The sequence below is a fragment of the Dryobates pubescens genome, chromosome 16 (genome assembly GCF_014839835.1).
Source record: "Dryobates pubescens isolate bDryPub1 chromosome 16, bDryPub1.pri, whole genome shotgun sequence".
In the NCBI taxonomy this organism is placed as follows: domain Eukaryota; kingdom Metazoa; phylum Chordata; class Aves; order Piciformes; family Picidae; genus Dryobates; species Dryobates pubescens.
In genome coordinates this window covers 23,473,091-23,488,976 of record NC_071627.1, presented here as the reverse complement: position 1 = coordinate 23,488,976, position 15,886 = coordinate 23,473,091, and the positions used below count along the sequence as shown (strand labels likewise).

The following is a 15,886-nucleotide window of genomic DNA, read 5'->3' as shown; positions in this document are numbered from 1 at the left end:
CTGTATCTTTTAATCCAAGTAAATATCTGTGATAATACACACACAGAGAAAAATACCAACCAGCATCTTACCACCAAGCATCACTCATCTGTGTTACCCAGTTTATGACTCTTGACACCCACGGGGAATGCCTCTGCTCTTCACTAACCGCTGCACAGGAGCGAAGTGCAGGTGGTTACTTAAACACCGTTTACATCTGGCTTTCCAGTGTCTGTTGCATTTAAGTGCATGGCCTTCAAAGCAGCAGCAGAGTGTTACCACACAGAGGCAGTTAGTCAGGAATTTCATTGGAAGAACAAAGTGGGATTCAGGGATACCAAGTGGGATTCAGGGATGTTTAAGCACATTGCAGCAGCCTCTCCTCACTACTCCCTCACAGCGGTGAAGGGCAAAACCCCCACCCTGCTTTTCTGTCCAACAGCTGTCGACTTCTCCGGCTCTTCCCCCTCCTGCTTTGAGGCATACCTAGGAGCAGGGAGGAGTGCCGAGCACCAGCCACATTGCCTCAGGCAGAGCAGTGCTAGGGTTGGCAGCTCCCTGCCTACACCCTAGAATCCCAGAATTGTTTTGGTTGGAAAAGACCTTTAAGACCGAGCCCAACCATTACCTAACTACCTAGTCTGGCACTAAACCATGTCCATCAGCACCACACTGAGGTGTCTGTCAAACACCTCCAGGGATGGGGATTCAACCACCACCCCATGGAGTCCCTCCCAGAGCTAAGAACCCTTCTGGTGAAGAAGTTCCTTCTGACAGCTAACCTAACTTTCCCCTGCTTTAGACTGGATATTAACAGACGCTTCTCATAAATCAGAAGAACCACCACCTACCCTCCCCAGCCTGGCAGGGGCCAGGCAGCACTTCGGGCGCTGGGGCTGGACCCTGACCCGGGCAGAGCAGCAGGCCTGGGGACACCAGGGGGCTCCGGGGGCGGGATCCCGCCAGGCCAGACGAGTTTCACCGTTGCCCTCTGGGGTGCTTTGCTGGCGGCGGGCACCTGCCAAAGCCCCCGGTCGCAGCCCTTCAACGGAGTGTGGCCGGGGCTGGCCGAGACTCTTATTCTGACAGCGGTGCGGGCAGGCCAGGCCGGGCCCGCGGTGTCATCTGCTGGCAGCACATTAAAGCCTCGGCGCTTATAACGCTCCTGTGCCAGCGCGGGTCAGTCAATGCCGGTCCCTGCCCAAAATAGAGGTTAAAGCCCAGGTGACAGCTCCCAGGCTGTAGGTAAGGTGCTGCCTTTGCTCTTTTCGCTGTTGTTCCTCGTCACTTCTTGCTGTGAGGCTGTGAGGGAGCTGGCAAGGAGAACCTGCAGGGCGCTGGGTACCGCTGAGGTGAAAGCAGAGCTGTGAGGGGCGGCCATGTCCGGGGCAAAGGTGGGAGGCAACACAGCAGGGGGGGAAAGGTGTGCTTTGGGCTTGCTTTTTTCAGGAGTGTCTCTATTGTTGTTATTGGTTTTGACCTGAGAGGTCAAAAGTCTCTCTAGATGCATTTTCCCCCCTCAGACCACGGTGGAATGATTGGAGGGGAAGGCAGCTTGCCCCTGGCTTGTGACAAGTGGCTCTGCTGGCTGTGTCTGGGCTAGGAGCAGTATTCTAGCAAACAGAGTAAATGCTGGCGTCTGTACACAGCCTGCAGGTCGAATGAATGGATCTGCACACAGGCATGGATAGAAGAGTGGTAGAAGGATCAAGATTCAAGGAGTTTTCTGCACCAGCGAATGAGAACATCGTGTGGACAGGGCTCCAAAACCCCGAGCCAGCTCCGGGAGCGTGGCAAGGGACAGCTCAGGGAATTTGTACTAGAAAAGCTCTGGCTACCTACAGTTAATTTACAACTAATATTAATAATTACCTTTAGGAAATTACAGCTTTAAATCTTTAAATCGAGAGTGATGTCTTCAGCTGATCTCCCCCCACAGGAATTTGTGACCTCGTGGAGCCCTTCTCCGGGCTGTCCGATGGAGGAATACAATACACTGGGTATATATAGCAGCCAAACAGCTGAGCTCAGTGGGGCAAGATTACCATTTTTTCCAGCACATGTAACTGTGTGGATTTATATTCTCATTTTTTTAGTAGCAGCTTTCCAAGTATTTTGGGGGGTTATTTATTTATCCTGCAGCTGAAGTCGTTTGTTGTTTTTTAACAAGCTCGCTCAGTTCACTCTGGTGAAACTTTCCTGGGGTTTGGGTTGATGGAAAGTCCAGGTTCAGACATCAAGGACCTGCAAAATGAGTGCAGGAGCTCTGAACAGCTTGGCTTGTCCTACTTTGTCCTGCAGCTCTCTCATTCTGACATTTATTAGCCCTAACAGCAAATCTCAGGAAGTCACTTCCAATTGAGAAGCACAATCCTTGGCATTCCAATCCCAGATCTCAAGTGGATATAAAAAGGTCTGAATTCAAAACCCATTAGAGAATAAATCAGGCTTAAAAGAAAGTGGAGCTGTTTCATGCTTTCCTGTGGTGGAAGGAGTTTCTCAGCACAAATAGCCAATTCTCCAGGTAATAATACATTGAGTATTTTGACAGGGCACAAAACTGCAGGATCCAGAGATCTTTAGGTAAGATGACGTGTGACAAATCACCTTGCTTGGCAGTAATACCTATGGTTAGCTGTAAGCCTGGGCAGGTGGTGGGGCGTCTCAGCAAACAAATTGCTGTTTCCTTTAGAAGTGACTGGGTTCATGCAGATCAGAGAGCTGTGGTGAGCGCTCCACCTGAGTCAGACAGGCTGTGTGACTTGTTATTGTAATCTGAAATGTTCATATGGTTCTGCAGTAGTTCTGATCAATCCTAAAGCTCGCTATTTTAAGCTCAAGCTGTAATTGTCAGTTGCCTGCACTTCATGCCCTTGGGGTTGCTAATGCCTGCTCACGACGCAGTGGTTTTGTGATTCAGATGATGACGTGCCATTCATTTTATCTGTATTGTCTTCCTTAAGGGAAAATCCACACCAAGAAAGCCTCTATTCTGCAAGGCAAGGGTTCCATTCTATCCAGGAGCCCAGCCAAGAAAGCTTTCGTGGCCTACCACCTAGTTTTTACCAGCCACCTATCCAAAGCCAGTTATCACCAACAAAAAGCCAGGACAGCCGTGAAACCTCTCCTATGAGTGTCCCTAACTTACCATCCGTTTCCTCTATGTGCCAACCAACCATGTTTAACTACGAACGTCCAAAACACTTTATCCAGTCTAAGAATGTGTGTCAAGGGCAACAGCAGCCTCCAGGACCTGCAGCCTCTACAGAGTCAAGCAGACAAATCAAACAGTCCTCCATCCTAATACAGCCTCGTAACCCAAGTGGGCAGAAATTCTCCTCCTCGTCATCGCTGAGCTCTTCAATCACGCTCTCCTCGCCTTCCTGTAGTGCCCCTAAGGAATCCACATATCCTGTCACACCTGCATCTGCACAGTCTCCTGCTAGCTCATCATCTGGGCCACGGCTTATACCCATGCCTAACCAAACCCCCGCAGCATTCCTGTGCTCAGTGCTACCCTCGCAGCCCGACTATAACAGCCAAACTCCTTCTCCTATGGAACCTCAGTAAGTATATACAGGCTTCTAACCTGCCCTTGCTTCCCTCTGGCCTGGCCTCTCCCATGCACTGACCTCCCTGAATCCAGCTGTCTGGTGAAACACCAGCTCTGCCCAAGCCAATGGTACGACTCCCATTGACTTCTGAAGTTCGAGGCAGGACTCTGCATGAATCAGGCTAGGAGGCTGAGCGCTTGCCCTTGGTGTGGGAGACAAGGCTGCTGTGCAGGTTTTCTGAAGTCACTTTGAGCAGATTAGTTTGATTTGATGGAAATCTTATTTAATAAGAGTATTCAGAACAGAAGATGGACACTCCTCTAAGCTTAATTTCTTCAGCAAACATCAACAGGGAGGCAGGAGGGAAGGTAGTTCTATTTCCCACATACCAACAGCTTCAAGATTCCTAGTAAGCCTCAGCAGTATTTCCACATCCTGATGGGACTTTATGCTCCCCTACAATAGAGTTTTCATTTATCATACATGCTAAGAGAAAGGCAGCCACTTGCAGATTTCACCCCTTTAGACCAAAGCCTAAATTCTTTCCTGAATATGTATTATATCATTTTGCCTTTGGGCTGCAATCCAAATATCTCCCAAGGTCAGAGAGATCTCAGAGGGAGCTGGGTCCTGCCTTCTCACCAGCTTGTACTCCTGCCAGCAGTAGCTGGAGGTCCTGCACAAAGTCAGTGCAGAATATGCAACAAACACTCAGCTGAGGCTATTGGAAAGGTGATAGGGGCAGGGGGGTCCTGCTGGTTAGGATATAAATTCAGGTCTAAGTGGCAGTTTGTATTCAGGAAATCTGAAGGCTTCTGGGGTGGTTTTGAATCGTGGCACTGTGGGAAGCAGGAAGGTAAGAGGGAGTGGGCTAGCCGGGGCATGCAGGAGTGTGAAGGGGTTAGGTACACATCTGGAGTAACTGCTGAGTTTTGTCTGTGTGGTGTGGGCTTTGTTTTCATAGCAAAGGGCTGTGGTGCCTCACCATGCTCTTGGTACAGGCTGCTCTTAAATGCAACACCCTTGTGAGCTGAGGAATTACTTTCCTGATGGTGCTAGAAAGGAGCTAACAGGGACACGAGACACATCCATCTGCTGGGCAAATTACTCACGGTTTTAATTACTTCCCCAAGTTACAACTGGAGTTCAAGCCATGCTGGGAGTATGTACCAGAATTACAACCTCTCTACCCCAATATAATCACCAGAACAAATCTCGAAGTGACAGGAGGAAGAGGATTTTGAATAGAAATTGCTGCTGAATACAGCTGCAGCACAGGAGGCCTCGCTGCATGTAATGTGCTGTGTCCTCTTGTAGACCTTCACAACATCTTTTGTGTGATGCTCCTCTTTTCCTAATACCCACTGTTCAACTCCAAGACTTGATTGTGTCTCTTGACTATGGGTTGCAGGATCAGGCTGTGTGAGGGGGTTGCAGAAAGGGCTCCTAAAGACCCAGCCTAGCTTGAGATAGTCTTGACAGAGCCTCTTGACTGACCAGCTTGACAGCAATGCTGTATGAAGTTCTGTACAAGTTCTGGCCACGAATAGGAGGACAACTAGTAAGCCATTTTTTCAGACCTGACCAACTAGTTTGTGGCCTTGCTGTGGATTTGCAGCCCCCAGGGCCTTTTTAACAATTGAAATTGTAATGGAATGCAGTTATTAAGGGAGAACTTGCTCCTGGAGAGAGTGATGATGCCCAGGGAGGGAATTAGTGGCTCCCTCAAAACACTGCCAGCCTTACTGCTTCCCCTTAATTTTTTTATGCCCAGTTTTACCACCTAGTCTTTCGGACTCCCAAATACTTCATAGGTTCATCTGAACCACAGCTTCTAGGTACCAGGTTCACCTTTTGCTGTGTACCCCATGAAGCTGTAGCCAACAGTCAAGCAGGCCTACAGGAATAACTTTGTTTTCTCTTCCTGCATGAGCAGTTACTCACAACCAATGTATACCAAGCAAGCTAGCATCAACTCTATGCAGAAGGCATCAGACCAAGAAATTCGAGGAACAAAAGAGGCCCTCATTCAGGACTTGGAAAAGAAACTCCGCTGCAAAGACAGCCTTCTGCAGAATGGCAACCAGGTAAGGGGAGCCTGCTCAGGAAACAGCAGATTTGCTCTGACTCTCAGGACTGCAAGGAGGGATGCAGGTTGGTTCTAGTGCCCCAGAGGCTGAAGCCTCCAAACTAAGCTGAAAGCAGTAGGAAATGCGGGAGGAGCAACACTGCCCAAACACCTTTACTCAGAAACTCAGCAGATCTCAGCTCTTTGGTCATTTATGAGCAGAATATTGTCTTCATGAGAGGTGGCTGATTTGTTCCATTGGAGATGTAAGAAAACCTCTCTTCCAACAGTGACTCCATTTTTAGTCATGGCTCAGGGCTGCTGTAAAAGGTGTGGTTTTCTAAGACTTAACATCAAACCTCTTTGCTTCCTAACACCCTCTTCACAGTGAGTTTTGCTGTTGGAATGCAAATAGTGCTGGTGGGCCAGGGTCAGCTCTGCCCTGAGAAGGCACTTCCCAGTAGAGGGGCAGCACATGGCTAGTATATGATGAAAGCTGACCTGAACATGAGGAAGAAGAGGTGGTTGCTGTAACTCTGTCTGTAGGCATCTCCTGTAACTTCAGTAAGGGATGCCCTGACTTTGGAAAGCCATCTGATGCAGCAAGGTGGCTTTGAGCTGCTACTGCCTTTCCCTGTTATGATCCCTTCTTGGCCAGCACTCATCATCCAAGCTGTCCTTGAACTTGTGCAGTCAAATTAGTAAGGCTAGGGTCAAGAGAAAGGTATGACACAAACCTGAATCCTCTGCTAGGGACCCTGCTGACTGTCATCTCCAGAGACAACTTGCAAGCCAAAGAGAGTCCCTCAGTTCTCCAGACATGATTTCACTCTGGCTTTCAACGTTGAGCTTAACAAACCACTCCAAATCATTAGAAAACTGGAGAAGTACCAGAGTCTGAAAGCTCCCTCTAGACAGCATCACCACAAGTTGTTCATATAGAAAGGAATCAAAGAGAATTTAGCACCACAAATCAAAGAAACTACATGAGCTTTTGTGGCAGTCTGTCTCTGTAAGAGGTCTCTCAGTCTCAATGCTTATTTATTCTGCAAAGGGACAAAAAAATCCTTGACTAAGAAATGAAAATTTGGGAGGAAAATTTGCTCACCAGCAGGGAAGCACATCACAGCAAGCTGGAGAGAGCAGGTCTCTAATGGGGGAACCTTCCTGCTGGCTGGAGGCAGAGTGGTACAAGTCCAATATTTGTAGCTGCCATCTTCTTTCACCTGTAGCAGAAAGGAGATTTTCCATTACCATCAGTGGGAACAGGTTGGTGTCAGAGATACCATTGTAAATACTGAAGAAAAAAATGAAGAGGTCAAATGTAACTCAATGTATCCCTAACAGGGATGTCCTCTCTGTTGTGAGAAAGCTTGCCATTGCAAGCCAGCTTTCCTTCCCATAGGAAGCCAGGCTAAAAATAAGGCTTATGCAATCACAACTCTGTGTCCTCCTCCCCTTGTCCTCCAACAATATCTGGACTGGCCAATCTCAGCCACACTTGATACAGCCATCATGACCTCAGGGATATTAAGCTCTCACAGGTTTTGCAAAAGAGCTCTCTTGCTCTCTTCTAAAGAAGAGTCCCACAAGCCTCTCCAAACCCTTACCAACCCACACACCAGGAGTGGCCTCATACGTGTCCTGTATGCAGCAGAAATTCAGTCAGAGCTTGTCTTCACATCACACAATCCAAACCCAAGGTAAACTTTGTGGGAAGCAAACTGTCAGGTGTTGTGGTGCTCAGAGGTCTAACACTCCTCTGAAGGACCTCACCTGAGAGAACTTGAATTTAACTCTGCTGATATCCCCATTTGCTGCACCCATATTGTAGGAAGTTACTGTTAGGAGGCTGGAAGGCACTCTGGCCTCCTCCCTGGACAGCACACAGCATTTCACCAGGCAGCTGTCACATGGCACAACCCTCCCTTGTGCTTTCAGGGGTAGTGGTGTGTCTGTCTGGCTGTGTCTGCTTCTGGTGTGGCTCTTGCTTTTTTGGGAGCAGGGGATGCTAGCATCCATCATGCCTCTGGCTCCTGAATAAAATCCACAGCTGAGTAACTTGGGAAGTTTTCCCAGTGCTAACAGAAAGGTACCCTGGGACTTCGCTGTGGCTTCTGAGATAATGCCATCACTTACCCATAAATAATCTCAGTGGAGAAAGAGGAGGAGTGGAAGGCCACAGATGGCATTAGAGAGGCTTTGATGAACAGGCCGTTTAATCTTTTATGCATTTCAGTGCTGTATATATTGAGGCTGACTTCAGCAGGCATGACAGTCTGCAAAGCCCAGGGAACAGACATGGTGCTTCCATTCAGCCTCTGCTTTCCTTAACCACAGCCTGAATTTGTGGTGTGTTAAAGGGCTCCTAGGAGCTGATCTGAACTAGTAGATGGACTTGTGACGAGAGTTCCTCTCCCCTCTAAGCGCTTAACTTACGAGGAGCGGATGGCTCGCCGGCTGCTCGGACCGCTCAACGCTGCCTCCGTGCTGGAAGCGCCCAGTGAGGACAGCATGCAGAACGCACAGGTGAGTGGAGACCTGCCTCTGGAACGGTGCTCTGGGCCTGAAGAGGGCAGAGAGAGGGGGTTTATTTGGTACCAAGGCAGGGGAGGGAAGGGGTCAGCTGTGGCCGGCAGGGATTTGGGGGCGCTCTGGGAGGTGGTGGCAGAGGAGGGTAATTTAAGCACCATCCCCTTGCTGGGCCTGATCTGTAGGAATGACCTCTCCGGGGAGGAATTACAACAGCTGCTGCACAGCACGTTACACCCTGCCTGTGACAGGCAGGGAGCAGCACAGCGAGGGCTGCAGGTACCACTCTCCAACGGCCTGAGCTCAGCCTGGGCCAGGACAGCAAGATCTCCACCTGTCACTGTTCAGAACAAGTGACACTGACTACATGAGATCAGGGCTGTGGGGCGAGACTGGTTGGGGTTTGTTCCCTTTCAGGGGCCTGCAATTGTTAAGAGAAAGCAAAGCAGTTATTTTAGCAGCCCACATGTTGACAGCAAGCCTCCATCACTACTGGCATTTCAGCTGGACATTTGCAGCATTCTTTGGTTATTCAGGCCAGCTAAAAGTTCTCTTTAGTGCTCCTGAGATCAAAGTTAGTGAAATCTCTGTGACAGGGCACTGGGTACCTGTGCAGCCAAAGAAAACATCCCTCCTGCTGCATGCACACAGAGAGCCAGCAAGCTCCAAAGTGCACTCAGCAAACCTCTTCAGTGCAAGAGACACTTAAGATCACAGCAAGGGAGGAATCACAGTTTGAGCAATTTCTCCCCAGCAATCACCTGCCAACAGCAGGCAAGAGGGGAACATTCTGGATGTCAGAGAGCAAGGGAAGCCTCATCTTTTGCAGAGAAAAAGGAAACATTCAGTCAAAACAGGATGACTGACAACTTTACAGGGGGTGTGAAATGCTGCATGGAAAGGAACACTGGAAGGAGAACTTGCCTTCTGTTTGGGAGAGCTTATTTCTGTTGTTCAGTCTGAATTTAAATACTATAGTCACAGAGTCATTCAGCCTCCTGATGCCTCAGGAACTGAACTACACAGTCAGTCCATACAGCAGAGCATTAGAATTATCAGCACCTTCATCACCACAGCACAGGACAAGCAATAATTGTACAGAACTTGTGTAAGTGAGCAGATAAAACCAATTGCCTATGGACTCGGCACTGAGCTCACTCCAGCAAAACCCTGATTCATGTAATGCTTTTCTGGAACTGAAGGCTGCTTCTATGCTTGAAGCCTAAGCCCTGGCTAAAAGGTTTCACAGTCTGGGCTACAGAGCACAGAACCAAGCATTGCAATGGCTCAGTGCAGAGTGGCTTGATCCCAGAACTTTCCATGCAGTGTTTCCTCTGCCTGACTCCATTCTTAAAGAGAGTCATTGATAACAAAAACTCTGCTTGAATTTTGCCAGCACCCAAGTTCCTAGCAGGAATCAATCCTGGATACTTCAGCAGATTCACTCATGTGATTGTGGAGCTGTCAGTCAGCTTAGTTGGTGCTGTGATGTAGAAAGAAAAATATTTTCCAGCTCAGCATGTGTCCATTGCTATTGGTACCATATTTAAGTGGGCACAATACACTTGCCAGCAATTCCACTTCTATTCCTGCTATGGGGAAGGACACTCTGTACTTAGCTCCCATTTCAGATACTGCCAGTAGTATTAGTCCTCTCTAACAAAGGTTACTGGCTGGCCAGCAGCCTTGTGTGCCAAACACAAGTGCTGCACCTATCACCTGTGCAGTGATGAGAAGTTGTGCCACTCTATTAATAGTGCTTATTACTGTCCAGGCAAAGCCCAGGCTGAAAACAGTGTGGATGAGCTCCTGATTAGCTTCTTTTGCCTGTATGTCCCAACAGCTCCTGAAGTATTCTGTTTGCTTTTAAGCAGCAGTCAGTGCATGAACTGAACATGGCTGCTTCTTCAGTTTATACCTAACACCTTCTAAGTTAACTCACCTCTCCACTTTCTCTTTCCAAGCACCAGAATTCAGAAAACATCAGGCTGCAGGTTCCTACAACACATGTAAGGTAAGGCACAAACTTGTGCTGCACTGCTCTGCAGGACTTGCTTTCAGCTGCTTTTAGCCAGTGTTAGTTTTGCTTCACTACACATCACCTTTGCTAAAGTAACAATGACTGACTTCTTTCACTTCCTTCCTTCCAACTGAAATGCTACCATTTGTGGGTGGTGATGCCTGTCCCCTTCACCCAGCCCATCCTAAGGATAGCACTGGAGGTTTAAAGGCTGCATGTAGCCAGGGCAAACACATTTTGTATTCTGGAATGTTAATCTCTAGTCAAAGCAAGGCCCAACAATGTCAACGATGAAACACAGCCTACACTGCTCCTGTTAATTCTTCTGGCTATTGGGACAGAGCTGAAAGTTTCTTATGTTATCCTTCTGTGTTGAGCTGAACAACTTGAGCAAGAGCAGTAGCTGATCAAAACCCACACCTCCCACCTTGAAACCAAGCCAGAAGTGTAGCGCTGGGTTCTGAAACACGTGGAGGGGCTCTAGCTGCAGTCGGGACTTCAGTGGCATTTGTGCTGTTGTTCCCTTTACACAATTAACTGCTCCCATCCACGTTTTTTAGGAGCAGACCATCCTCCAGAGGAGATGAACGTGGACATGACTCAATCCAGGAGAAGTTTTTTCAGCCCCGCTTTACACAAGTGCCTGAAGATGTCATCATCGAGGAGGGGAGGTTCTGCAGGCTCGACTTCAAAGTAATGCCAGCCTTTCACTGCCACTTCCAGTAGCTCTGTGGGGTGTGGGGCACCAAGAGAGCTCCCTGAGCTGCAGGGCCTTTGCAGTGTAACAAACAGAGCACAAATGGCAGGTGGGGCAGGGTCCCTCCAGGCAAGCTACACCATAAACCAGGAGATGGTTAAATGTTGTAGCATTTTCCCTAGGAAAATGTAAATGGAATTAGCTGCATAGTGGTAAACATGGAGCACCACAGAACACCTTCTAGACCTCTCTGGGAAGAATTACTATTCAGGCCCTGCCCAAAGAAGGGATCTTTGGGAGAGAACCTTGTTCTTTGTGCTGAGACTCCACTGACTCCAGTGGACATGTGCTGGACGTACTTCCAGCAAGGCCTGTTTGGGCCTAGCCTGCCTTTAATGAGTCTTCACTAAGGTAACTGTGTCCTTGCTCACACAATCTGGCAAGGGAATGTCTTAATTACAAGCAAACAAAGTGCTAGAATAGCCTGAAACTGCATTGCAGTTGTACCAAGCCTGGAGTAGAAAAGAACTTAGGTCATGTGCAACTTCCACTGCAAAGGCTGTTTGCTGATTGTGGTTTGGCTTCCTTTTTCCTAATCACTTCCACTCTCCCTCCTTCAGTAAACTCTTGCCAGACCTAGGCATGACCTTTAGCCATTTTCCTGTAAATTGCTTAACTTCTGAATGCCATGGACACCCTGGAGCATGTCTGCAGGACAGTTTATATGTACAGCATGAAAACATGCTGTGGGATTCAGAGGGTGAGTTCCTCCATCCCACCATGAGCATTTGGCCTAATCAAAACTACCTCACATGGTGGGAACAACAGGAGGGTCACAGCAATGGCATCTACTGTCTTGTGGCTACAACTCATCTTACTACAGCACTTCATGAGCCTTCCTCACTTTTAATACTCCAAACTAGGCAAGACTGTGAAGTTTTGCAGTAGGACCATGATTTGATCAGTTGTCAGCATCAGCCTCCCTAGAGCACTGACAGGATTTTGTTAGCTTAAAGCCATTTAACTCTTCACTGCTTTCCCCTCCTTCACAGGTCAGTGGGCTGCCGACTCCAGATGTGATGTGGTATCAGAATGGCAGGATGGTTCACCAAGATCAGTTCCATAAAATGATAGTGTCAGAAAAGGGCTTCCACTCCTTCATTTTTGAAGCAGTCAAATCCTCTGATGCGGGGACGTACGAGTGTGTGGCTGTCAACCGCGCCGGGGAAGCCTCCTTCGCCGTCAAAGTGGAAGTCATTGGTAAGACTGAGAGCACTGACACTTACCTGGCCATGCAAGGAAGACCTCAGTGTGCCTTCCTCCATGTGTTTGGGACATAAAGCAATTAAGAGGCAGAGGCACACCTCCAGATATTCAGGCTCCAAACGATAACAAGCACCTTGCCTTTTCCAAGACTATTTTAATACCTACACCTGGGATCCCACATTTCTTCCAAGCACTCCTAGTAGGATAGTTAGCTGCAGTGGGATGTCCAAAATTTGGGAGTTATTAATTTCCCAGGATTGATAATATAGGCTGATTGACTTCCCTCCTGTAGCAGATTGTGTCTGCTGCACCTTTATCATGGGAATTGCCTGCAGGCTGAGGAGCTGCAGTAAGGAACACGTGCCCTGCTGAACTTAACCACTCTGAAACATTCAAAACCCAACCTGCTGCTAGTGTTCAATACTTACAGTAAGTCCTCCTTGTCTTTAATGCAGCAAAAGAACATCACACACCTCCAACTTTCATCTTCAAGCCACAAAGTAAAAAGGTTTTTGAAGGAGACACAGCCAGACTCGAGTGCCAGATCTCTGCTATCCCAACCCCCCGGATTTACTGGAAAAGAAACAACGAAATGGTACAATATAATACAGACCGAATAAGGTACCCTACTAATGAGCTGGCCATTGGGGGGGGTAGGAAACAATCACCAGGGTTTGCTGAGTCAGATGTGGATTGGCTGCTTTAGAAAAGCAGCAAGCTGCAAGGTTAGACCTGCCCCTCATTTCTGATGCATGGTGACAGCCCCTGTGCTGCACAGGCGTGATGTGGAGTCTTGTTTTGAGGACACAGAGCAGGAGCTCTGGCCAGCTGCCATGCTGGGTTCGAGCAGCAGTTACAAGGCCCATGGGGAAGAACATGCAATGCACTCATCACACTCCAAGGCTGTGAGGGGCTACAGGAGGGCCTTGATGCCACCTGAATGGCATCACGATGGGCATCACTGGTGGACTGTAACACAAACACAATCTTTATGCCTAGAATAGTTTGCAATAGTGCCCTGCAAGAATTGTTCTGGGGCTTTCCCAGCTCTTCAGTATGTAAACCAACTCTCTGATTTCAGTGTCCTCTCCCTGCAAGCACTTACACCCAGACACCTTCATTTTTCAGCTTGTTACATGACAATACTGGCAGGATTTGCCTCCTGATCCACAATGCAAACAAGAAAGATGCTGGTTGGTACACAGTGTCTGCTGTCAACGGAGCAGGCGTGGCCACATGCCATGCCAGGCTGGAGGTTGCAAGTAAGTACCACATCAGTGTCACAACCACAGCTGAAACTGCCACTGCCACTTAGATTCTGAACAGACCCTCAAGAGGAACCTCATGAAGCTTAGGCTACTGGGAGGGCTTCTTCCCAAAGATATTGAACTAGACAAAAAGGAACTATCCTGAGAAACTCTCTTCTGTTTAGTGCCCAGACACTGAGATGTGTCCTTTGTGTGTTTATGTCTGCCCCCTGTGCTGGTCAGAGACATCATCTGATTGATCCCAAGCAGGAGGATGAATATCAACCTCTGCTGTCTGAGATGCAGGCTTGTCTGTTACATTCTTCCTGAGGCTCTGCTGGTTTGTGTTGCAGATGAAAAGCCACTGGGTTGCTCTACCACAGCAATTGGGTTGCTCTACCACAGGTCTTTCCACAGCCTGGCAAGACACTGAAAGAGGCTTTTTTTTCTCTCTTGCAGCACATGCAAACAAGCCAATTCCAGCCCCAAAGCAGTTACGAGTTCGACCAACATTCAGCAAGTACTTGGCACTTAATGGGAGAGGGCTGGATGTGAAGCAAGCTTTCTCACCAGAGGGGGAGTTTCAGCGTTTGGCTGAGCAGTCTGGACTGTATGAAAGTGATGAACTTTAACTGGATACCAAAAAGGAAAACTCACACCTAGAAGGGACAATGACAACCTAGATGCAGTTAACTGGTGATTGCTCCAATTAGCAAAATACCTATCTACATATTTGTACCTTGACTCTTGCACATCCTGCAGTTCCCAGATTACCAGGTTAGGTTTTATTTATATGGTTTGGTGACTGTAACAGTTTACTGAGTATTGTATTTTAACTACAGAGCCTAAGCAAACAGGTTAATTTAGTTCTTACAGGTGTGGGTGGGTTTAGCTCCACCTGTGCTTGGTTACGTGCTGAAGTAGATCGGTTTGTACTGCTTCTCTAATACCACTCCTGATAGTATCAGAAGTCTGTGCTATCTGAATAGTAAAACCAAATAGCCTAGAGTGTTTTTATGAGAATAAAGTAGAGGCAAATAAAACTTCAAATAACCAACATCAGCTGTAACTCTCCCTTGCTCTGTTAAACCAGCTCACAGATACCTGGCATCAGCTGCAGCCTGGCAAAGATGGATTTTTACCCTGCTAAGTCTGCCACTGGTGGCCTCCTCTGTCTCATCATTTGGCATCTGACAGCTAAAAACTATTTAGCATAAACTAGCTGCTGACACTCCCTTCACACTAAAACATGGCAGTGAGGCAGCATCAATACTTTTTTTCCCTCTTGCACATGTGACCCAAAAGCTGCCCTGTAGAATACAAAGTGATAAGGCTCCCATGTTTTTAGCTCTGTAGCCTGTAACCAAGGAGTGGCTGTGCCTTGTGTAACTGTTGGTCCTCAACAAGCTGTTCATTTGAATCATCCAAATTGTTTCCCTGCTGCTGTTCACAGCCATCCTGCTCGAAACAATACTAAATGCCATGCAGCCCCAAACACTACCTGCTGAAGTCCAACAAACCTGGTCTGTGAAGATTCGTCAGCTGTACTTACTACTGAAAGACCTGTGAGGGTGGAACTGGCTTTAACTCAGTACCTGATAAACTCAGGATGCACAGTAACACTGCTGCTGCTAGTCAGCAAAGCCCTCCAGCATCTTCCAGAATGCAAAATGTGAGGTCTTGGCTTCACACCACACTGTGCTATCATGAACTAAATCGCCCAAATCTGAACTGCACAACACTGGCTGTTAACCTCCCAACAAAATCCTGCAGCTCTAACACCACACTTCTCCTCTGGGCTTCCCCAGCAAGGAAATACCCTAAAATAATTCCCTGCACCGAGCTCTTTGTGGGCTTGAGCTGGTGGGATGCTGACCAATACCCACTTCTTGTGAACACAAAGCCGTTGTGATGCCTGGCAAGAGCATGGTATCAGTGCTGAGCGGCAGGACCGAGCCTGGCACGGGAGCACCCCAAGTTCTTGGAACGCCTGGAAGCCTCAGCAGCACCTGAGCTCACAGCGTTTGCATTAATACACATTCAAATGAACATATCCCACGTCCCTTGCCAGGCTTCACAGCAGGAAGGGAATTTCCTAATTGGACGAGTTTAGCCTGGGAGCAGCCAGACACTGCGATTTATCGTTTAATTTCCCCTGGAAGGAACGGCTGCCAAGAGGGGGGCTGGAAGCGCGGGCTGTGCCTGGCAGCCCTGCTGCAGCCTGCGGGGCTCCGGGGGGCCAGGGCGCCGCAGCCCATGAGACACCGCTCACAGCAACACAGCTCCTCGGGGCGGCCAGCGAGGCGCAATGGACACAAACCGGAACACAGGCGGTTCCAATGAAAACATTCTTCCCTCTGCGAGCGGCAGACCTCTGGTACAGGCTGCCCAGAGAGGTTGTGCAGTGTGTGGCAGCATTCAGACCCCGCCTGCACCCCGTGCTCCTGGCTGATGTGCTCCGGGTGATCCTGCGCTAGCCCTGGGGCTGTGCTGGATGATCTGCAGAGGTCCTTTCCAACCCCC

The 15,886-nt window shown here is 48.5% G+C and overlaps 1 protein-coding gene across 1 annotated transcript; it reads left to right on the top strand.

The window, feature by feature from the left end:
• The first annotated feature begins 1,120 nt into the window (after positions 1–1,120).
• Positions 1,121–14,396, top strand: MYOT (myotilin). The gene is made up of 10 exons (XM_009911108.2): positions 1,121–1,224; positions 2,943–3,545; positions 5,470–5,620; positions 8,029–8,130; positions 10,098–10,147; positions 10,714–10,846; positions 11,903–12,110; positions 12,572–12,737; positions 13,245–13,378; positions 13,823–14,396. The coding sequence occupies exons 2-10, from the start codon at positions 3,109–3,111 to the stop codon at positions 13,993–13,995; spliced, it is 1,554 nt and encodes a 517-aa protein (XP_009909410.1). The 5' UTR covers positions 1,121–1,224; positions 2,943–3,108; the 3' UTR covers positions 13,996–14,396.
• The last annotated feature ends 1,490 nt before the right edge of the window (positions 14,397–15,886 follow it).

Bases quoted from the DNA above. Each gene is read 5' to 3' on its own strand.
- MYOT (XM_009911108.2), top strand. From the start codon at position 3,109: ATGAGTGTCCCTAACTTACCATCCGTTTCCTCTATGTGCCAACCAACC. The intron at 5,621-8,028 runs GTAAGGGGAGCC...CTCCCCTCTAAG, and splicing joins TTCTGCAGAATGGCAACCAG to CGCTTAACTTACGAGGAGCG. The intron at 10,847-11,902 runs GTAATGCCAGCC...CCTCCTTCACAG, and splicing joins TCTGCAGGCTCGACTTCAAA to GTCAGTGGGCTGCCGACTCC.